Below are 24,171 nucleotides of genomic sequence, written 5' to 3'. Positions count from 1 at the left end.
TTAAGTACACATGATATTGCCAGGTTTGAAGGTGTTTCTCTGTTAAGCTGTGTCTTTCCATAGCTGTATCTGCGCCTCCTCTGCTTTACAGAGATCTTGGACTTCTGCCTTCCCAGGTTATCCATTTCTTTCATCACATTAAAATTTGCTCTTCCCTCCTTCTGCATTTATGGCCTTTCTTTTTGCCTCCTTCATGCACCTGCCATTGGTCACCTGGTAGGACCTACCACCTGATTTCAACAGTCACTTCTTCGAGCTTCTGCTCCTTGGTTTGCGGGTGTGTATGTGGGATTCCTCCAATGCTGGATTTCTCTTTTGGTGGAAACCCAGAACTGAGCCACTGTTGACGCAAACACAATCCAAATGGGTCAGTGGAGATAGGGCATGGTGGAATCACGGGGGACACTCTGGCTTCACAGATATGTTATGAACCTGGAGAGCTTCCAGAGGACAGCAGTGAAAACAGTGGGTGGAGTAAGGAAGGAGAGCTCTTGGAAAAGATGAAAGGATTTAGGGTTATTTATCTTGAAGAAGAAAGGGCTGAGGGTGGCTTTCAAAAAGATTTCAAATATAAGGCCAGCTGCAGAACATCTTTCTTGAGGGTGGAATGAGAAATAAGATCGCTGCAGCAAGGGGATTTTGGCTATAGAGGTTTTCAGCTTGCGCTGCCCATTAGAATCATCCGGGGAGCTTTAAAGAAAAAAAAAGTCAATGGCCAAGGGGTGACTGGGTGGCTCAGTTGGGTCTGACTTTGGCTCAGGTTGTGATCTCGGGTCCTGGGAGGGGGTCCGACTTAGGAGTCGGAATCCCTGCTCAGCGAGGAACCTGCGTTTCCCTCTCTCTCTCTGCCCCCACCCCTGCTCATGTGCACTTGAGTTCTCACTGTCTTTCAAATAAATAAAATCTAAAAAAAAAAAAAAAAAAGTCAATGGCCAAGCTGCACTTCAGAACAATGAAATGAGAATCTAGAGTTGGGAACCAAGCGTCAGCAATTTTTAAAATGTTTCCCAGGTGATTCCAATGGGCAAACAAGGTTAAAAGTGAAGATAACTGGTCCTTACCTGCTAAGACTGATGTGATTTGAGAGGGGACTCTGAGTGGAGTGTATGGTCTTCCTATTTAGAAATGGTTTGCATATGTAACAGACGCTTAGCTTCTTTGGGTGTGGATAGATAGGTATAGATACATCTGCACAGGTATCTGTCTGTATCTACATCTATCTGTCTGTCTGCCTGTCCATCTTTATATCCCTTAGAGGTAGGTTTTGATGGGGTAGCCTTCTTTAGATGCGGTAGTTCTCAATCAAGATCATCTTTGTGAGAATCAGGGTCAGTGCACAATAGGATCACATTGCACAGCTTTAAAAATACAGAACTATCTGGAACGCACCCCATTCAGAAGAACAAATCAAAATCTCTTTGATGGAACCCAAACTATAAATTTATATATGTTATAGATAATATGTATATTATTACATGTATATTATGTATATATGTATATTACATATATAATATGTATATATAGCTAGATTGATATCTATATATCTATCTACATCTATGTAGTTAAATATAGCTATCTTCAAATTCATATAGCCCTATGGATGATTCTGATGTACAGTCAGAATCACTGGGAATCACTTTTTTTGGGGGAGGGATCACTTTCTAGGGAAGGATCACATCCTCCTGATTTCCACCTCTCATGAACATCTGCTGTGGGAAAGACACTGCAGATTTTTTTTTTAAAGATTTTATTTATTTATTTGACAGACAGAGATCACAAGTAGGCAGAGAGGCAGGCAGAGAGAGAGGAGGAAGCAGGCTCCCTGCCGAGCAGAGAGCCCGATGTGGGGCTCGATCCCAGGACCCTGGGATCATGACCTGAGCAGAGGCTTTAACCCACTGAGCCACCCACGCTCCCCGACACTGCAGATTTTGATGGCATTAACTTTGCCCTGAAAAACACCCCAGGCTGTGCAACTGGGAAGAATTCTCCATCCACCTCCGGTTGCCTCCTTTCCCAGTTACACACCTGCTTCCCTGAAGTGGATCAGCCAGCAGGCAGGCATCAAGAATCTCCTGCGTGCCTAACACTATGTATTCTTTGAGAATAGAGAAAAAGAAGTAGTTCTTCCCACTTAAGGACTTCACAAACTCTTGCACTGAAACTCATTAGGAAACACACACAAGAGATTGTTGGATTAAATGGTACGGACAGCTGGGGGCGCCTAGGGGGCGCAGTCGGTTAACTGTCTGCCTCTTGGTTTCAGCTCAAGTCCCCATCTCAGGATCTTAAGATCCATCCCCGCATCAGGCTCTGTGCTCAGTGGGGAGTCTGCTTGGAACTCGCGCTCTCCCTCTGCCCCTCCCACTCGTGCTCTTTCTTGCCCTCTCTCACTCTTCCTTGCGCACAAATATATAAATCTTTAAATGGTACAGGCTGCCACAGAAGTCCAGTTCTGAGGAAGACTTCATGGAAAGTGTGGGATTTGAGCTGGTCTTAAAGAGCAGGTAGGATCTGGAGTGAATGTGGGAAAGTAGACCAGGCGAGACTTTGAGAAAAAGCATTTGACGGGAGGGGAGGACCGTGTTTGAAAGGAGAGGGAGGCAAAGTTGGCAGGAGTGCATGGACCAGATTCTCACACACATGACTGTGGGCCACAATGGTAAACATTCTAACAAGCTGACACCCTCCTAGAGTGGTTGAGTTCTTAGTGTCAAAGAAGGATTTGCAGAAACCCCTTAGGGAGGTTATCCTCTCTTAATCCTTTCTTTCCTAGCTGACACAAGGCCCACGGAAGCAAGCTTTCCTCCAGACTCTCTGGTAATGCTTTGTGATTTCTGATTCAGAAGATTTTACATATTAATCTTAGAAGAATCGAGAGGAAAATGGCCAAATGATGTCAGTCCATTCTAGAAATTTCTTTTTCCATTTTCTTAATGGAGGGAGTTGGAGTGAGATGTAACAAGAGTGAAGGCTGGGGTAGGGCTACTTGTTTGGAGGCTTGAGAACAGGGGAAAGGGCATGTGAGAAGCTGGGGCCACGGCCTCTGAGAGCAAACTCTTTTGGGTTCCCTTTCCCTCTCTGGATGAAGAAAAGAGTCCTCAGCTGTGAGAGGTGAGATTATGGGCGCATCTCTAGTTCTATATCCATCGGCAAGTGATCAGGGCATTGATGTATGTTTGCCCTTGCCTATCACAAATAAATGCCTGCAGTATTGTGGAAAAATGTTCAGCATAAAAGACTGTACAGAGGTTGAAACTGTTCTTTCTACACATGGTCCCTCTGCCCTAATCTCTCACCGTGGCTCTGGGCTATCGTGTGAGGGTGTCGAAGCTATGTTGAGAATTCCTCCATTCAGTCAGAGCCCCTTATCGCTCACTGTTCATCAGCCAGGAGTTTCCTGCTGAGGCTAGTTACCTAAATGTTGCAAACTCTCCTCTCTGTGTATTCTGAGGATCCGATGAGAAACCTGGGAAACGGGGATCAGAAGAAACTGGATACGATTGGAAAAGAACAATTTTCTGGAGTTAAAGAAGAAAGTCACGATTTTTCCTTCTTTGCTCAGGAAGGTAGAGCAGTGGGGGACGATTGTACACACAGCTGGGTAGGAGACTTGCCTCTAATTAGATTGTTAAAATAGTTCAGGTCTGATGAAGTTTTCAGTGAAAGGAGTATTTTTTTTCTTGTCATTTCATTATCAACCTCTCTCCTAAGAGAGCTCTGTTTAATCCCGTGGGCCAGCGATAGCCCAAACAAACACAGAGCCAGAGCTGTGCTCCGTAGCCTTTTTCTTGTCTTTTTTTTTCCTCCTGGAGTTAAAGTGTAGCCTGGTAGCTGTAAGTAGTGGACTTTGAAATCTCACAAGCCTGAGTTCAAATTCTGCCTCTAATATTTTTTTAGTTACATGAGCTTAATTAAGAAAGTCATCTCCTTTCTGGGTATTTAATTAATTGATTAATTTACTGGGTCTCTCTCTTTTTTTAAGTTTTTATTTATTTATTTGACACAGAGAGAGAGACAGTGAGAAAGAAAACACAAGCAGGGGGAGTGGAAGAGGGAGAAGCAGGCTTCCTGCTGAGCAAAGAGCCTTATGTGGGGCTCGATCCCAGGAATCTGGGATCAGGACCCAAGCGGAAGGCAGAGGCTTAACAACTGAGCCACCCCAGCACCCCACTGGCTCTCATTTTTTAAGAGGTCATACTAGTAATCTCTGTTATCTCTCCTGAACAGATGGGGCCCCCAAATGTGGGGGCACCCGCTTGGGGGGAAGCCAGCAGCACAGGAGGTGAGGGAATTCACCGGAGGCGGAACAAAGAAGTTGGAGGTTTATTGAAGACAGGGGAAGGGAGCCAAGGGCAGGATAGCAGAGGAGGGGCGGTGTGGTACGAGGCAGTGGGTCGGGGCTGTATTTAAGGGGAGAGGGTGAGGAGGTATGGGAACCTATGGAATCCTCCTTTTTTGGTCCAGGTGTAAGTAACACATTCATCAGCTTGGGCTTATGGGTATCTTGAGGTGGGTCACCCGATGGGCCTGTCTGTATTCAGCCAGCGTGGTTAGGGGCTCTGTGGGGGTTCCCATCATTCAAGCCTCTTGCCCCAAAGTGGCATCTACATCTGTTTCAGAGGTTTATTCTGAGGATAAAATTAGATGGCACACGTGTAGCACTCACTCAGCACAGTGCCTGGCACGTTGGAAGCGTCCAATAAATGAAGAACAGCGACGACTGCTATTAACATTCTTCGTCTTAAGTTTTATTTCTTTAAGACCTTGGGCTTCGAGAGTTCAGGCTATCCTCCCTGGAATCCAAGCCAGCACCTGAGAACGGACTTCCGCGTGTTCAGGACGCCTGTCGTCCAGGGATTTCCCCAGCGGGATCCAGTGCTTGGGCAGCAATAGTCAGGGAGCAAACCATGAAAAAAAGCCTTTTTTATTTTAAATTAATTTTAGACTGAAGGAAATGTTGCAAAAATAGTACAGTTTCCGTCACCATCTTATCCAACCAGACCACGATTGTCAGAACAGGAACCTAGTGTGGGCGGAGCGCCATCAGCCTGAAGGCCTTCTGTACATGGCACCGGTTTTGACACTGGTCAGTGGCCCTTTTATGTTCTAGCATTCAGTCTAGGACCCTTGGGAGGATCCCAGGGGACATGTGAATGTTACTTCCCCTCGGTCTCCTGAGGCCTAAAACAATCTCTGTCTCCTTGTCAGTTATTTGGTCCAGTGTCCCCCTCTGGCTTTGTCTTAGGTTTCCTCATGACTAAACTGCATTTTTGGCAGGAGCGTGGTTGTGTTTTTCTTAGTATATCATTTCCTCGGTTCGTGATATGGATAGCAGTATGTCTTATTACCAGAGATGCTGGCCTGGGCCACTTGGTTATGGTGGTTTCTGTTTGACGTCTCCACCATGAAGTGACTCTCTCTTTGTAGATAATAAATATCTTGGAGGAGATGCTTCGAGACTATGTAAACTTCTCACCCATTCATTTTAGCAGTCATCGGTAGATCTTGTCTCCAACAAGGATTACAGTGGGGTTTGTCTAGTGGTGAGTTTCTATTTCTTGCTTTCCTTCTACTTTTATTAATTAGAATTCTACTGTACAGAAGAGCTGCCCTTTTCCTCCCATTCATTTATTTGATTGATTATTTATTTTATTAGCATGGGTTTGTGAATATATTTCATTCTTTGGGTTAAAATCCAGTACCATCCTTATTCACTTTGTGGCTTGAATTGTTCCAGTTTTAGCAAAACTATAATTTGTGGAGTTGATTCCACTTGTTCTTTTCTTTTTTTCTTTGAAAAATTTTATTTATTTATTTGACAGACAGAGATCACAAGTAGGCAGAGAGGCAGGCAGAGAGAGAGGAGGAAGCAGTCTCCCCGCTGAGCAGAGGGTCTGATGCTCAATCCCAGGACCCTGGGATCATGACTTGAGCTGAAGGCAGAGGCTTTAACCCACTGAGCCACCCAGGTGCCCCTCCTCTTGTTCTTTTCTTCTCTTTCAGATATTTGAAAAGAGATCGAAAAGGTCAATAGGTTCCTCACCCCTGTGGTTAAAGAAAACTATGCCTATTAATTGTTTTTAAAGGATTTTATTTATTTATTTACTTGAGAGAAGAGGGAGCAAGAGAAAGCACAAGCAGGGTGGTGGCAGAGGGAGAAGTGGACTCCCCGCTGAGCAGGGAGCCTGATGCGGGACTCCATCCCAGGACCTTGGGGTTATGACCTGAACCAAAGGCAGACGCTTAACAACTGAGCCACCCAGGTGCCCCAGTGCCTGTTCATTTAAAGATCTCTCTCCACTTTCTTCATTAACTCATTCCAATGTTGAAACTGGTGTTGCTCAGAAATATTCTTTTTGAAATGAATCATGCTCATTTGAAAATTTTTTTACCCTTGTGCCACTCCTAGAAGAGAGAGAAAAAAAATGCTGGCAGAGTATATAATGGCATATTGACATTGAAATATGCCGGGATCAACGGGCTAGAAGCCAAGACCTGCCAGGCCCGCTTTCTCCATGGTTCACTCTATTTCTGTTTGAGGACCACATCCTTCCATTAACCTAACAGTCTCTAGTGAGTCTTAGAACCATCACGGCCTCTTGAGTGAGAACTCTTGAAAACTGACTCTCATGTTCCCTATTTTCAGGTTTCCTGACCCGGGAGGGCAAAGGCTGATGGCTAAGTGAGGTAAAAGCAAGGCTAGTCCTGCCTGATTTGTGCTAAACCCCAGACAGGGAGTTGTGAGCAACTGTCACTCATTTACCAGCGATTTTCAAACGTTGTAAAAATTGGTCAACCTAAACAGGGCAGAAGACTTACAGCACCAGTTCCTACTTTACAGAGAAAAAGAAATTGGGGATAACAAAGATTTGGAGAGGAACAAAACAGCAATCAAAATGATAATACGTAGGAGTGCCTGGCTGACTCAGTGGAATGAGCGGCTCTGTCTCGGAGATGTAAGTTTGAGCCCCACGGTGGGTGTACAGATTACTTAAAAAATAAAATATTAAAAAGGTAAAATGTAAGTGGTTATGTAAAAACAACAGGATCAACAAGCAAAACTGAACATTCCTTTGTACAAGGGCAGCAACTCTAAACGACTCTAATTCAAGGCTGAAGGAACTCAGCCTGATCCTGATGGTGCCCTGGTCACTGGGAGTCTTTCCTGGAAACAGGGAACCCTAGTTCTTGCACATAGAGGGCGTAGGAGAGGCTGTGCAACATTGCTGATGGCTGTCTGGTGTCCTAACTTAGAATACTATTCCTATATCCATCTGAGGTTCAGTACACTCCAGTTACCTGGTCATTTTAGAGCACAAATACTAGAGTTTCTAATGATTAGCAGCTCAGTTCATAGGTCATTAGTAAGTAGCACTTGATGGTAAGTAAAAACAGAAGTTAACAGCATTACCTTTGAAAATGGAGTTTTTTGCATGAGTTTGCAACCTCTCTGGGAGAACACTTTTGGTCTCTTGTTTAACAGTTAAATAAGATGGAGGGATGGTCAGAAGGGGAGAGAAGAGCAGCAGAAACACAGGAATAATTGTCTCTGCGAGGCTCCCTGGGCTTTTTTTTTTTTTTTTTCCATAGATTTATTTATTTATTTGAGAGAGAGAGAGAGAGAGCTGAGCTGGCAGCCAGGGGTGGGGTTCGATCCCATGACCCTGGGATCTTGACCTGAGCTGAAAGCAAATGCTTAACTGACTGAGCCACCCAGGCACCCCCAGGCACCTTTGTGTATCCCATTCAGTCATCCACCCCAAGCCCCGCCCCCAGCCCCAGACTCTTACTGTCTGGCCTGAGCCCAGCTTTGCTCAGGGGTCTCTGGATCTCATCTCCTTCAGGAAACCTTCCCTGCTCACTGTGAATGATTTCCTAAGGATCAATACCAGCTACCATTCGAAGGCTTATTACCCATGGACTGGGCCCTTCACATATGCTCGTTACCTGCCAAAACCTCACTCAACCCTGCAAGGTAAGGAGGAGGCACACCTTTTTATAGATTTTTCAAAAGCAAGTTGTGTTGTTGTTGTTTTTATAACGTTAGTTTTTTTTTAATTTTTTTAAGATTTTATTTATTTATTTGACACAGAGACAGACTGTGAGAGCAGGAACACAAGCAGGGGGAGTGGGAGAGGGAAAGCACACTGCCCACAGAGAACCTGAGGTGGCGCTGCATCCCAGGACCCTGGGATCGTGAGCTGAGCCAAAGGCGGATGCTTAACCCACTGAGCCACCCCGGCGCCTGAGAACAAGGTTTTTGAGCAACAAGGCCACAACACGGAAAGTGATGGAGCGGGGACTCCGCCCTGGACCATCTGGCCTCGGCACCCAGGGCGCATCCGGGCCCAGCATGCATCCCACGGGGCGTTCGGTGTTGGGCCGGTGCTCTGCCGCCCCACTCTGCTCCTGCCCTGACGCGGAGTGCGAAACGCCGGGGACTGGACGCTGCCGCCTCCTCTTCCCAGCCAGCTCTTCCGCTTAGGATGAGTTTAGGGCTTAAGCTTGGCACTTTCTTCTCTTTATTGGTTTAAAAAATCGTTAAAAAAAAAAAAATAGAAACTAGTACATTGTTTAACAATCCAAAAAATCGAAAACAGAAGTGAAAAATGTCCCGTACTTCATGTTTCATTTCCGGGCCCCAACCCTACTCTCCAGATAGAACTAGTATTAATTGTTTTGACTTTCCCATATGTATATAAATGCGCAAATGAGGGGCCAGGATGGCTCATTCAGTGAAGCCTCTGACTTGGGCTCGAGTCATGATCTCAGGGTCATGGGATCCAGCCCCAGCTCCGCATTGGGCCACTGGTGGGGCTCCCTACTCAGCGGGGAGTCGGCTTCACCCTCTGCTCCTCCTCCCAGCTCCTGCTTTCTCACTTTCAAATAAATAAATAAAATCTTTAAAAAACCTGTGTGTGCGTGCGCGCGCGTGTGTGTGTTGAGGGCGTTTTTCTGACTTCTCAGATTTCTATAATCTACGTATTTTTATTCCTTTTTTTCTGACAAAAGTCTCCCTTTATTGAATTTTATGCCTATAATTTTGCCAGTAAAACAAAAAGTAAAAAATAAATAGTAGCGTACAACCTGCAAAAATGATAATTGATTTTTTTTTTCATTCCATTAGTGTATTTTTTTATTGAGTTATAGTTGATTCACAACATGACATTAATTTCAGGTGCCCGTATATATCTTTATTCCTTTTTTTTTTTTTTTAAGATTTTATTTATTTGACAGACAGAGATCACAAGTAGGCAGAGAGGCAGGCAGAGAGAAAGGAGGAAGCAGGCTCCCTGCAGAGCAGAGAGCGGGATGCAGGGGCGGGATCCATCGTAGGACCCTGGGATCATGACCTGAGCTGAAGGCAGAGGCTTTAACCCACTGAGCCACCCAGGCGCCCCCATGTATCTTTATTCTTAATCATGGTCCACACCAAATCATAAACTGCAGAATGCTTAGAGAAATGCACATTCAATTTACTGGGCACCTGACCAAAGGAACACCTATTCCTGATGGGAGTATAGGAGCGCTGGAGCCAGAGAAAGGGTGGAAGGCGGAATCCCTCTAAGGAGACCACAAGGTGGCCAGAGGAAAGAGCTTGTGAGGTCTGGGGAAGACTGCCTGCTGCCCGGCCTCTCAAGCAACTGGCCTGACCTGCCAGGGTGCGCTCGCACTCCCCGGGCTGTGAGTTGTCTGGTGCTCAGGGGAGGGAACGTGGAGGGGGGCAGGCAGGAGGCGGAATGTGGGCTGGGCCAAGTTTAGAATTACAAGTGCGGCAGAGGAGTTGGAACCACACTTTAAATAGCCAGCACCTTCCCCTTCCCCCTTAGATCATTCTTTCCCCCACCCCACTGGACCTCTGGCAGCAAGCACACTAAGGTTGGTGACATTTTCTTCTCTCTCTCTCTCTCTCTCGCTCTCTTTTTCTTCTGTTTCTGGGTCTCAGACTACAGGTTGGTAAGATCATAGTTCGTACAACCAAAGGATTTTTTGGTTCTCCTAGAAAACAGATCCTGCCACTTCTGTGTGCCTGTGCAAAGACTAGATGCTATATTCTGGGCTTTCTGAAGGTTCAGTGGCCATGGACTTGAGGGCCCATGGGCTTTAGAGGACAAGAATTCTAGACTGAGAGGAAAGAAAGCCTTTCTTTTCTGTGAGATGAGACAATGAACACCTCTTCGGCAATACTGAAAGAAAATAAAAATCTGAGTACTGTTATTCTACGAGGTGCTTTCCTTTATATATATCTAGTGCCTCACTTAGTCCTTCTTGCTTTCACAGATGAGTGAATGGAGACTCAGAGTAGTTAATTCACTTCCCCAGAGTCAGACAGCGAGTGGCACAGCGCAGAGCTAAGGTCTGTGCCGGGCTTGACCAGCTCATGACCTTCTAACTGCAGCACACTACCTCTGAGAGGCAACTTCATAAGGCCAGGGACCCAGGAGAGGCCTGCGGTTTCTTCTAGGGTCTGGGAGGATGAGGGAGGGAGATAGCATTCCACCATTGGAGGACTCCCATCGGATGGTAAAGAGAGGCTCAGGATGAGCATGAGGCGTTAGACAAGCTTCTTGAAAGGACTGAGGAACCTTCTCGGGACCAGCTGGTTGGGTTTCTCCTTCTTAGCTCAAGATCTCTGCAGCCTATTCCCTAATTTATCAAATGAGTGAAGGTGCCTACTGTTCCTTGACTTTCCTACTGTTCCTTGTTCCAGTCCCTGAGGTGGCTCCCCCTGGGGAGGCGGAGCCATAGGGGAGCCTGGGCAAGATGAGGCTATCCCTGAGAAAGTTCTGTTAGCATGAATTTTTCCTGAGGTGTATGAAAAAGCCTATTTGCCTTCTTTTCCAGAAAAGGGACCATTGTATAAAATCAGGAGGGAGTTATCAGAAGATGCTACTGAGACATGCTGATCAACCTGGGTAGCCAATGTAATCGAGAGATTTAATGGAAAGAGCAGGGACAGAGTTGGTTCAAGTCCCGCCGATGCCATTATCTCGCTGTAGAGCTGCAGACATGTCACCTAACCTCTCTGAGCTGCAGCTCCCTTATTTACAAAGCAGAACTAATACTGCTTACATTTCAGGGTGGCTGTGGATTAAAGAAACCAAATATCTGTAAAGTGCTTAGTAGTAATTGCTCACTAAATGTGAACCATGTCCAGTCTTATCTTTAATCCTGGTAAGAGTCTAGAACAGGGTAGGGAAGCATTTGGACCAGTGTTTCTTTATTTTTTTTTTAATTTTTAAAATTTTAAGAAAGATTTTATTTATTTATTTGACAGAGAGAGAGAGAGAGATCACGAGTAGGCAGAGAGGCAGGCGGAGAGCAAGGGAGAAACAGGCTCCCTGCTGAGCAGAGAGCTCGATGATGCAATGCAGGGCTCAATCCCAGGACCCTGAGATCGTGACCTGAGCCGAAGGCAGAGGCTTAACCCACTGAGCCACCCAGGCGCACCACAGTGTTTCTTTACTAATTTCATGTTTTCTTCTCTACTGTAACAGATTCCTATGTGTAACATCACACAGACACACAGACACACACACACACACGCACACACACAAAAGAGCCCATAGTTCATCTTTCTTTTATGTTGACTTCCGAGAGACAAGGAAGGATAGCTGAAAAAATCAGCCCATGTTCTGCAGAATTCCAGGACCCCCTCAGCCTCTCTCATTCCTTGGGAAGGATTTTTTAAGAACTTGCTTTTATTTAAATAGTACAAAATAAATCATGTTCTTTGATGAAAATGTAGGAAATGGAAATAAGGAAAACATTCCTATATTCCAACCATGGAGACAGAACCATTTTGGTGGCTATCCTAAGCTTCCAATGCATACGCTTTATGAAATATTTCCAAGCATAATGGTATCATGTATGCTCTTTGATAACTTTTCGCTTCACATATTTTGAGCACTTTCATTTCATTACCTTTTCTTCTGCAATACAATTTTTGATGATAGTATAAGGCTCCAGGGTCTATATGTGCCATAATTTATTAACCTATCTATCGCTTTGGGACCTTACGTACTTTCTAATTTTTTGCTGTTGTAAATAATGAACATCTTCAATGCCAAATCTTTACCCACAGTCACAGTTGCTTTGCTAGACTAAATTCCTGCAAGGGAAATTGGTGGCCTTGAGGATCCTTTCAACTGTCCCCCGCATACAGAATATAGACACTGAAGGTCATGGTAACACATTCAAAGCGAGCCATAGGCTGGCAGAGAGGAACTTAGACAACCCAGGGGCCATGTGGATTCTTCCATATCCACAAGCCCCCACCCAAGAGGATCTGCCCTGTTTAACACATGCCTGTACCTCAGTCTCCATGCTTTCTTTCTGAACAGGAAAGGAAGATACATTCTCAGCAGCTATTACTCAGCCGTTACCAGTGAGAGATGCTAAGGAGAACATGGGTCTACAGGCAAGGGGGTAGGAATCTACTTTCTTCCAGTGCACTCATTCCCTTGGGAATCTGCCGGTGAAGGAAGGGGAAGCCTTTCTTCCCAGGATTCCCAGTAGTTAATAGAGCACTTTGCTTCTTTTCCAGGTGGGATGGATAGCAGGGTCTCGAACACAACCAGTAATGGAGAGACAAAGCCAGCATACCCAGTCATGGAAAAGGCGAAGGAAGATGGCACCCTGGAAAGGGGACACTGGAACAACAAGATGGAGTTTGTGCTGTCAGTGGCTGGGGAGATCATTGGTCTCGGCAATGTCTGGAGGTTTCCCTATCTCTGCTACAAAAATGGGGGAGGTGAGAGCCACTGTGCCACCCCACGCACCCCTGGAAGGAGGATGTCTCCATCTCCCACACGTACTGCCCCTCTGGGGAGTCCCATGGGTGCACAGAAATGCTGGAGTTGGAGAGACCCTTATGGGTCAGGAAGGACACTGCAGACCTAGGAGATTGAGACCTAGACACATTATGTGACTTTCCCCAGGGCTTTTCTATGTTGCTGTGGCACCCTAGGAGTACGAACGTAGGTTTGGAACCAGACAGATCAGAGTTTGGACCCTGGCTCTGCTACTTAATCTCTGTGTCATCTTGGGCGAGTCATTTAAGCCTCTCAGAGCCTCAGTGGCTCTCCCTGTAATTAAGATAGCAGTACCTGCCTTGCAAGCTGCCGTAAGGATCAGTGGTCATGTAGGTCAGGAGCTTAATAAATGGCAGCGATGCTGGAGAAGATGTTGCTACTGAACTGTCCTGTGGTCCTGAAACTCCTTAGTCCGTGTCTCCCTGTATTCCTCTGGCCTGATGCCATTCCTGAAGGCAGTCATTACCCAAGCCCTCCCAGTGTCATAGCCTTTGATACCAGCGGCTCTCCCTTCAAAATTCCCCACTGAACTTTGCGGGCAGGTGGCATTAACTCCAGGTTCTTTTTGGCTTCCTGCTCCCCCCACCCCATTCCAGCCCCCTGGGGGCAGCTCCGCTCCTGCCCGGCAGCGGTGGTCATTCTCTGACCAGTACCTCACTTTCAGGCAATCCCAGCCCTCTGTGGGAGAGCTCAGAGGGATTTCTCAGATCCTGAAGCATTCTGGGTGAGCAGTAGGTTAGGAAGATCTCCTTGTTGGTGGATAAAGCGTACAGGTGTTGGGGCTCCCCAGATCCAGTTTGGACGTCTGGGCTGGAGGAAGGGGCAATGGGGAGGTAGGTCACGTGGGGAAACGCTGAGGGCCATGGTTACTCTGTGGGCCACAGGATTGGCGGGTGCCCCAGCGTAACACCTGTCCTTTTCCTGGGGAGTCGGATCCTCTCAAATGCATGGAGCTCCGCCTCCCAGTGGTTTTGGACAGGGGAGGTGGGAGGGCTGGCTTGGCGCTCTGAAGTCTTGGAGTGCTGTTCTCAGGATCGTGGCAATTGGTGGCCTGGCCTTGGAGTTGGAAGTTAACTTGTATGTTTCCAGAGGGGAGGGATGGGCTGATATGTCCTTTCTCCCCCCAGGGATTTCTGGCCAGCAGCCTGAAATCACAGGACTTTGTTCTGTGCGGTGTGTGAGGGAAGAAAAGAGGTCTTCCCACTTCCACCCCACCCTTGGACACTCCACATGCCTCCCTTCAGTGAGCTGGGTGGAGGGACGAGGCTGGTCCAGGGCGGAGGAGGAGTCTGGAGGCTAAGCTGGGCTTTGGGGCTCTGTATCTGGAGCCTAGTAACCAGCTTAGCTCCTCACATGGCAGGAAGATTAGGAGGTGAGCAGCTTTCCCCAAGCCTCTCTGGAATTGGGTAAAGGTTGGCCTGCGAATTAGCGGGAGTGGCACGAAGAGACGGGAGGGAGTGATTTCCAGTGATTTCTGTTGCAAAACCACTGGGCTGAGGAAAAGGAAGCAAAGGGAGCTGTGACCAGGAGCAGTGTGTGTGTGTGCATGTGTGTGTGTGTGTGTGTGTGTGTGGTGAAGGGGGGGCAGAGTGTGGGCTCACCCCATTGAGGGGAGCTTGTCTGGCCGTGTTTGGATCTGAGCTCTGCCTCAGGGCTTTGTGGTAAGTGCATGCCGGCCCCGGAGAGTGTGAGGCTGGCTTGGGTGGAAATGCAGGCCCAGGAAGAGTAGGGAGTCCCTTGGTTCTTGCCATGGGCTTGTGAGGGAAGGGGGTGGGTGTGACGGCTTGTTGGCGGCTTCCTCCCTGGATAGCCTTCCAGCGGTGCTGATTCTGACTGGGAGTGGAGACACCTTTTCTGTGTCCTGGATCCAGTCAAACTGTTTAATCCCTAACACTGCCACCCATAGTCTCTTCCCTTGATCAAACGTAGCGCCTTAGGACTCGTCTTTTCCTTGATGGACGACAGCAGCTGGAGGGAAGTGTTCTGAGGGTCTTTGGAGCTAGAGGCTGATGCTCAGGTTTGCTCTGAAGGGCATGAGTCATCCAGGGCCACCGGGTAAATTAATGGAAAGCCTCCTTTGCCAAGGTAAGGAGGACTCACCTAGGATGTGTGGGGTCTTTAGACAGACAGGCCTGGTTTGTGGTGCTCCTTGTGGTTTAACCTTTCTGTCATCATTCAGCTCCCCTCGCCTTCCTGGGAAAGCAAGTTCCTCCAGGGAATGGACTCCAACACTTGCTCTTCTCATCCCCTTGTCTGGCAAGGAACAGACTTATGCCTCTTTCTGACAGGACCCTTTGTTACCCGTGTGGGGCAGGAAGGTGAGGAGAGTGGAGACTACTTGCATGGATTCCACCCTTCTTCCTCCTGGTGTAGTGATTTTACTTAAACCCATGATTCTCCAACTAGGGATCCCTGGGGACTCCTAGGGGATGAGAGGAATGTTTTGAGCAAGTTCTGGAGAAAGATGCTGGGGGCACACTGGGGTGAACTGTGCTCAGGTAATGGACCCTATCAGACTGCTTACAGGCCCTTTCTTCAACTTCCCAGACTTAAACAGCCCCTTTGGGACTTGGGGCAGAGCGAGAAGATAAGTTAGGCAGGCACTTTTTATCCATATTTGTTCAGTGATGAGGTCAGGAATGAAAAAGTTCCCCAAACATATTTTTGTTCTAAACTTACATATTTTTTGTTCTAAACCGACGATGTCTTCTCTGATTCCTTCCAGCTTTAACATCTGGTAGATCCCAATTTGAAGTGACTTCCCGAGCAGAGAAAGGGCTGAGGCAAGAATATGATAGAAAAGCAGGTGAAATTAAAAAAAAAAAAAAAGAAAAAAGAAAAAGAAAAAGCAGGAGAACAGTGAAACACTATAGTCAAAAACCAGAGAAGCTGAGAAAGTAATAGAAAGAAGCCCATCTCAAATCAAAAGCAGCTAGTAGGCTCTTCAGGGAGATGGATGGGAGCCTTGCCTGCCTCAGCCGTCTACTTGGTGAGCACCTTCTCTGCTGTCCAAAACCTGGGGCCTGCCCACCCCTAATGGCTTTCTAGAATCTCCAGTCTCAGCCAGCCATCCCAGCACACAGCCCACACAAGCCCTGACCCTGACCATGTCATTTAAAGCAATTACTGGCTACATTCCATTTGCCCAGCATTCTTCTAAATTGTTGGCATCCGTGGATAAACAGAACAGAACAATTCCCTGTCCTTGTGGGGCTTACATTCTAGAGGAGGGAAACAGACAAGAAACATACTAAATGGGAAAATTATACAGTATATCAGAAGTTAAGGAGTGCTATGGAAAAAGACCAAGGAGAGCTGGGTAAGGGGATCAGGAGTGTGTGGGAGGGGTGGAGGGGAGGGGGCACTGAGAACATGTGAACCAAAGTTTGCCAGGAGTGAGAGAGTTGGCTGTGTGGCTCTTGAGGGTAAAAGTGCTCCGAGCAGAGGACACACAAGATTTAAGAGTCGTAAAGCAAGAGGCTGACTGGCTGGTTTGAGGAGTTGTGAGGAGGGGAGTAGATAGAGGCTGGGGTCAGGGAGTGGCAGATCGGGGAGGTCCTTGTCAGTTACTTTGAGACTTTGGCTGTGGCTGTAGTGACGTGGGGATTCAGAGCAGGGTTTTGAGCAGGAGTGACATGATCTACATTTTATTATTTTTAAAAAGATTTTATTTATTTGAGAGAGAGAGCGCACCGGGAATAGCAGAGAGCACAAGTGGGGAGGGTCAGGGAGAAAAGGGAGAAGAAGACTCCCCACAGAGCAGGGAGCCTGCCATGGGGCTCGATCCCAGCACCCTGGGATCATGTTCTGAGCCGAAGGCAGACACTTAACCTACTGAGCCAACCAGGTACCCCATTTCTTACAGTTCTTACATTTTGAAAGAATCTCTTTGGCTGCTGTTGGGAATGGAGTGTATAGGTGTCAGGGAAGAAGCAGACCAGTCACAAGGCTGAAAATGTTAGAGTCATCCTTGATTCCTCCCATCCCCCCCAACCCTCAAATCTACCTAACTACCCAGATTCTGGGTGCTTCTGAACATGAACCTTCAACTGGGTTCTCTACACCCTGGCTGCTGACAGGGTGAGTTCCTCAACACCCAGAATGCTTGGGACTGGTGACCCCCCCCACCCATGATGTAGGCAGAATCAGATACTTCTTGTCACCCCCGCTGATGCTTTCTGGTCTCAGCAGTCCCAAGGGGTACAGCCTGAGCACTGGGGAGGAAGGATGAGCCCTCCACTGTGATGGAGCAGGTATTCAGAAGAAAAAAAGGAGTTGCATTTTGGGAACACTGACTGGAGCTATCTCTTAGCCATCCAAGGGGAGCTGTCCACTAGGCAGTAAAACACAGAAGTCTGTGGTCTGTGAGGGAGATGCAGATGGGAGATATAAATTGGTGGGTGATTAGCCCTTTCATGGCGAGAAGAGAGAACAAGGAATGGGGGAAGGGGAGGAAAGAGCAGGGGGCAGATAAGGAGACAGCAGTGCAGAAGGATGACCACCAGGACAGTGAAGTGTTTTGGGAGGCAAGGAAAGTGATGAGGTCAGAGGGGCCGGGAAGAACAACGACATCAGATGCTGCAGAAAGGTCAAGAAGGTTACGGAGGAGACTGGAGTGTTGGCTTTGGTGGCATGGGGGCTGTTTGTTGGTGATCTTGTAGGAACGGTCGCTCCGGGAGGCCGGGGCAGTGACTGCTTCTGCTTGCAGTGGGTTCGAGGTAATGGGGGCAGAAGAGAATTAGAAATAAGAAGTACGGGTTATTTGGGCAAAACTTGGGAGTGGACAGAGTACATGTCTGCTGTGTGTTCTCCCTCCTGGTTAGGAGGGAGCCAGTGTGAGTGCTAAAGAGAAATGGCAATGTGCCCTGTGTAGCCAGTGGTGCCAGTGCTGGGGCTGGGTCTCTTGCCTGGGAAGACCGGTGAACATTTGATCTAGCTCTCCTGCTCTCCATCCTCAGCCCCCTGGAGGGAAATGCAAACATGACTTCCCACCGCGGCTTGTCCCCTAAAGCTCTAACCATGGGGATGAGAAGTCTCCAGAGAACCCAAAAGGCGTGATGTTGGGGGGAAGGTGGTAGGGCAGGGTTTTGGTAAGAGGATTCAACTCTGCCAGGAGGGAATGTAAATTACTTGCCCACCAGTCTCAGCCCAGTCAAAAACATCATCCGCCAACCATTTTATGCTTAATTTATTTTTTAGAAAAAATTGATTTTTGTATTTATTTTTACAATTTTATTTTTAAGTTGTCTCTACACACAATGTGGGGCTTGAACTTATGACCCCGAACAAGATCAAGAGAGCCATACGCTCCTCCGACTGAGCCAGCCAGGTACCCCTATACTTAATTTCTAAGTCAAGTTACTGAAAACCAGGAGCAGAGGTCAATCGTGCAAGGAATCATTGGTTTTTGCTAGTCATAGAACACCAGCTGGAGGTCACCTTGTGTGAAGACAGATGCTTCCTGATCCTTATCCCCCTCCAAGCCCTCCTCCCTTCTGATCTTCAGTCCCCAGACACCCAAACTCTTCATGGAGCTTCAGCTGAGCTCTCTCTAGCTCCCTGGACCCTGGCTACTGGCTGACCAAGTTCCTCCACCCCTGGAATGCCTGGACATCCCACATGCTGCTACAACAGAATGTCCCACAGCTGGATTTCTAGGAATAGGGATCTTAGAGCAGCAGGCTATGGAGGGAGGGCAGCCCTAGACCACAGGGACAGAGGCCATAGGGACACCAGGGCGAGGAGGATTAAATAGTACCTGGCCTCTGGGAGGACTGATCTCCTTGATGTTGCTTGTTAGTATAAAGAACAAAGGGAAATGATGAGTGCTTTTTTCTCCATATAAGAATAACGATTGTGATTTTACTAGTGTGTGATGGTTTGTTAACCATTGTCAGTTAATGACTTGGCTCCCAGCAGTGGTCAGAATAGTGTTGCTTCTGGCATGTAACAGGTCATGGATGCTCACCACTGGGTAGAATCTTATCAGTTTAGGCTTTTTAAATATTTGCTGGAATATTACAGAAGACACCACAGAATGGGTTCCTTTGTAGAAGAGTGGCCTGCAGAATGATTCCCTTCTAGGTTGGACATGGGGCCTCCCCCATCTCACAGGGAAGCATGCCAGGACCCTTCAGAATTTGGGGAAGGAGACTAATCTGCCGGGATGGGGGAGCAGATCACTGAGGCCTAGGATCTCTAGGACTAGCTCCATCTTCTAATCATGGTGACCGGGGCTTGGGTAGGGAAAGAGGCTGGGCCTCCATAGGACCCCCAAGTCTGCACCCGGGCCCTCTGGGGCCCATCACTCCCTTGACCCCTTCCCCTTGTAGGACCAGTGGCTCAGCTTGTCAAGTGTGGAACTTGCCCCTTGTGGCCAGCTGCCCACATGCTCCAAGAGGCAGAGGACTAGGGGAACAGAGCTGACCATGGAACCCTCTGTGGTTAAACATTGGCTCAGATTATTGGGAAAGATCAGGTAGCATAAAGGTGGGGAGGAGGGGCTTGAATTGGTCTGAAAATTCTCTTTCTCTCTGTCTTTCTCTCTCTCTCTGCTCTCTTTCTTTTTCTGCCATGTTTTCAACTCTAAGCTGTAACTGTTCAAATTGGCTACTGAGTTCTCTCTTCTGGAATTTTCTTTTCCTGCTCAGTAAGTTTTGGATTGATTTATGGACTTATTACACCATGGAGTTTATGATCTTTATTTCTTTGCCCTGTGGGAATCAGGTGCTTTCCTCAGCGGGACGTATAGACATGTAGACTACAAACCAGAGATTTGGAAGGTGAGGGACTGCAGAATGCTAGTCCCCATTAACTTTCATTTTCAAACAGTTTTATTAAGATATAACTGATTTACAACAAAATGTGCCTATTTAAAGTGTACAGTTTGATAACTTTTGACATGTATACACCTATGAAACCGTTGCCACAATCAAGATAATGAACTTGTATTGTATTCATGACTCCCTCAAGTTCCCTCCTGTCCCTTTCTCTCACCTCTCTTACCTTTGCTGCCCTGTCTGAGTATAACCACAAATGTGGTTTGGTTTTTTTAAATGTCTTTCCAGTTTTATTGAGATATTACTGACACGACATATATTAAGTTTAAGGTGTACAATGTGATGATTCAATCCGTGTTATCTACTGTGAAATGATTACCACAATTATTTGACACTGACACTTCCATTTCCTCCCGTAATTATCTTTTCTTGGTGATAACACTCAAAATCTAGTCTCTTAACAGCTTTCAAGTATATGATATGGTGTTGTTCACTATAGGCACACTGCTGTGTACATTAGATTGCCAGAGCTTATTCATTTTATAGGTGCAAGTTTATCTCCTCATTTCCCCCATCCCTGAACCTCTGGCAATCACCGTTCTACCTTTTAATTCCACAGATTGGGTCTTTTTATTTTTATTTTTCTAAAGTTTGTTTGTTTTAGTAATCTCCTCACCCAACGTGGGGCTTGAACTCACAACTCTGAGATTACAGTCACGAGCTTTTCCAACTGAGTCAGCTACGTGTCCCCAAATTTGACCTTTTCAGGTCCGCATATAACTGAGAACATACAGGTTTTGCTGGAGGCCTGAGCTCATGGTGGCTGAGGCCTCTGGTGCTCTGGTCTGTGGTTACTGGTTTGGGACTAGGACATGAGCAAAGGGACCCTGGATGATGACAAAGCTGGGATGTGAAGTCCAGAAGGGACCTGACATCACTTCTCTACTCCTTGCTTTGCTAATGAGAAACATAAAGGAGAAAGGACAGTTGCTTAGGTTCCCCAGGAAGTTGGAGGCCAAAGGCAGAGGAGAGCCGAGTTCTCCTGCCATCCTGGCCAGCAGGTGGGGAATGCTGCAGCCCTTGAACATACAGTTTCTTATTCTCTCCCTGCAAACAATATCCTCGAGGTCCATCTACCTTATCTCAGCAGGCAGGATTTCCTTCTTTTCATGTCTTGATACTTAAAGTGCATTTCTTTTAAGAAACATATAGCAGAGTCTTGCTAGTTTTTGTTTTGAAGCCCCTCTGACAATCTCTGTCTTTTATTTGGGATGTTTAGACTATTTACATTTAAAGTAATTATCAGTTAAGTTTACCGCATTAAGTTTAAATAAATTATCTATTTGTTTTCTTTTTTTAAAGATGTTATTTATTTATTTGAGAGAGAGAGAAAGTGAGATCACAAGTAGGCAGAGAGGCAGGCAGAGAGAGAGGGGGAAGCAGGCTCCCCACTGAGCAGAGAGCCTGATTCGGGCCTTGATCCCAGGACCCTGAGATCATGACCTGAGCCAAAGGCAGAGACCCAACCCACTGAACTACCCAGGCACCCTACTATTTGTTTTCTATTTGTCCTATCAGTTCTTTGTTCCCCTCTTCCTACCTTTCTGCTTTCTTTTGAATTAATTGGTTATTTTTTATTATTTCATTGTTGGCTTTCTTCTTTTGATGGCTTATTAGCCACAACTCTTTGTTATGTTAGTTGAATGATGGTTTTATTTTATTTTTTGAAAAGACTTTATTTATTTGAGAGAGAAAGAGCACAAATGGGGGAAGGGCAGATGCAGAGGGAGAACTAGGCTCCCTGCTCAGCATGTGGGACTCGATCCTAGGACCCTGAGACTGTGACTTGAGCCTAAGGCAGACACTTAACCAACTGAGTCACTGAGAAGCCCCTGAAGGATTGTTTTAGATTTTGTGGCATGAATCTTTTTTTTTTTTTTTTTTTTTAGATTTTTATTTATTTATTTAACAGAGAGATCACTAGTAGGCAGAGAGGTAGGCAGAAGGAGGAGGAAGCGAGCTCCCCGCCAAGCAGAGAGCCCGATGCGGTGTTTGATCCCAGGACCCTGAGATCATGACCTGAGCTGAAGACAGAGGTTTTAACCCACTGAGCCACCCATGCACCCTTTTTTTTTTTTTTTAAGATTTTATTTATTTTGTGGTGTGCATCTTTAATTTATCACCATTCACCTTCACGTGACATTCTATTGCTTTACATGCAAGAACCTTACAATAATGTATTTCCATCTCTCTCCTCTTGACATCTGTGCTCTTTGCTACACATTTTACTTTTTTATATGTTATAAACTCCACCTCATATTGTGTAACTAGTCAGTCATCTTTCAAAGAGATTTGGGTGATAAGAGAAAATTCTTAGATGTTTATCTATGTATGCAGTTACCGTTTCTAACATTCTTTGTTCCTTTGTGTAGCATCATATTCCCCTCTGCCTGAAGGTCTTTCTTTAACCTTTATTATCGTGCAGGTCTTCTAGGGATGGATTCTTTCAGGATTTGCTTGTCTTAAGAAGCATTACTTCACTTTAGTTTTTGAACAGTATTTTTATTGGGAGTCTAGCTAAAAGTTTCTTCTTTCCTTCAGTACTGGAACTAATGTGCCCTCTTATTGCTATCTTCTCGTTTGCATTGTTTTCAGTGAGAAATTTGAGGTCATCCTATCTTTGTTTCTCTGTACATATGTGTCTTTTTTTCTCTGATTAATTTTATTTTTTTAAAAGGTTTTATTTATTTATTTGACAGAGATCAAAGTATTCAGAGAGGCAGGCAGGAAGATAATCAGGCTCCCTGCTAAGCATAGAGCCCAATGTGGGGCTCAATCCCAGGACCCTGGGATCATAACTTGAGCTGAAGACAGAGGCTTTAACCCACTTGAGACACCCCATAATTTTATTTTTATTTTTTAAGATTTTATTTATTTATTTGTCAGAGAGAGAGGGAGAGAGAGAACACAATTAGAGGAAGCAGCAGGCAGAAGGAGATGCAGGCTCCCCACTGAGCAAGGAGACTAATGTGGGACTTAATCCCACGACCCTGGGATCATGACCTAAGCTGAAGGCAGATGCTTAACTGACTGAGTCACCCAGTTGTCCCTTTCTGGTTGCTGTTAAGATTTCCTCTAAAAAACTCTTAGTCACTGGTTTAAATAACTTGATTATGATGTGCCTTCTTATAGTGTTTTTTATGTTTCTTATCTTGAGGCTCATATAGCTTCTTGGATATGTGGATTTATAGTTTTCATCAAATTTGGAAAAATTTCACCCATTATTTCTTCAAATTTTTTTCTGACCCTCCCTCCCCATCTTTTATCTCTTCAGGGACTCCAGATGCTAGTATGTCAGACTTTTTGAAATTGTTCCATAGCTCACGGACACTTTTTTTTTTAACCTCTTTTTTGTTTTATTTTGGATAGTTTCTACTCTGTGGTTCAAGTTCACTAATCTTTTCTTCTGCTGTTAATCTGCCATTAATCCCATCCAATTTATTTTTCATCTCACACATTGTGGTTTTCACCTCTATTTTTTTTTTTTTAAAGTAGGCTCCTTGCCCAACGTGGGGCTTCAGCTCACAACCCCAAGACTGAGAGTCACATGCTCTACGGGGTGAACAAGCCAGGTGTGCCAGGGGTTTTCATCTTCAGACATTTGACTTGGGTGTTTTCAGTATCTTTCACATCTCTGTCTAACATTTTGACTATATGGAACACAATTATAATAAGCATGTTAGCATCCATATCTGCTTATTCTAACATCGGTTTAAGTATGGGTTGGGTTCCATCAACTGATTTACCTGCTCGTTATAAGTGATATTTTTCTGCTTGTTTTCCTGGTAATTTTTACAAAAGTTTTTATTTATTTATTTGTGAGAGTGAGAGTGAGTGAGTGCGGGGGGAATCAGAGGAAGAGGGACAAGCAGACTCTGTGCTGAGTGTGGAGCCCAACCTGGGGCTCAATCCCATGACCCTGAGATTATGACCTGAGCCAAAATCAAGTTAGATGTTCAACCAATTGAGCCACCCAGGCTTCCCTTTCCTGATAATTTTTGATTGGACACCAAACCTGGTGATTTTTGCTTTATTGGTTGCTGAGTATTTTTATATTTCTATATATATTCTTTTAAAAAAAGATTTTATTTATTTATTTGACAGAGGGGGACACAGTGAGAGAGGGGACACAAACACGGGGAGGGAGAGAGGGAGAAGCAGGCTTCCCACTGAGCACGTAGCCCCATGTGGGGTTTGATCCCAGGACCCTGGGATCATGACTTGAGTGGGAGGCGGACGCTTAATGACTGAGACACCCAGACACCCCCTACAAATATTCTTGAGTTTTGTTTGGAGCTAGCGAAGTTAATTGATACTTTCGGGGGTTGCTTCCGAGATTTGTTATACAGAACCAGAGTTGTGCTCAATCTAGGGCTAATTATTCTCCATTTCAGTGGAAATGCCTTCTCTTTCCAATGCCTTGTGAATTCTGGGACTCTCCAGTCTGGCTGGTGGGAGTCAGCCCTTCTCCCAGCCCTCTGTGAGCACCATTACTCTCCATCTTTTGAAATGGT

General features: G+C 46.0%; 1 protein-coding gene across 5 annotated transcripts in view; it reads left to right on the top strand.

Moving 5' to 3' along the window:
• The first annotated feature begins 5,442 nt into the window (after nt 1-5,442).
• The window catches only part of SLC6A13 (solute carrier family 6 member 13), a 41,652-nt gene continuing 22,923 nt past the window's right edge, over nt 5,443-24,171 (top strand). For 2 of the 5 annotated variants that reach the window (XM_082738084.1, XM_082738083.1), the window contains exons 1-4: nt 5,443-5,546; nt 6,770-6,959; nt 7,848-7,978; nt 12,551-12,757. In XM_082738084.1, coding sequence (XP_082594210.1) covers nt 6,937-6,959; nt 7,848-7,978; nt 12,551-12,757 — 361 coding nt within the window. In that variant the 5' untranslated portion in view covers nt 5,443-5,546; nt 6,770-6,936. Of the gene's footprint in view, nt 5,547-6,769; nt 6,978-7,847; nt 7,979-9,792; nt 9,883-12,550; nt 12,758-14,061; nt 14,191-24,171 lie in introns of those variants that run through there. The other 3 variants (XM_082738086.1, XM_082738085.1, XM_082738087.1) reach the window with 3 other exon arrangements.

The sequence above is a fragment of the Mustela nivalis genome, assembly GCF_964662115.1.
Source record: "Mustela nivalis genome assembly, chromosome: 7".
NCBI lineage: Eukaryota > Metazoa > Chordata > Mammalia > Carnivora > Mustelidae > Mustela > Mustela nivalis.
The sequence above is the reverse complement of the archived record's forward strand: the minus strand, read 5'-3'. Positions and strand labels throughout refer to the sequence as shown.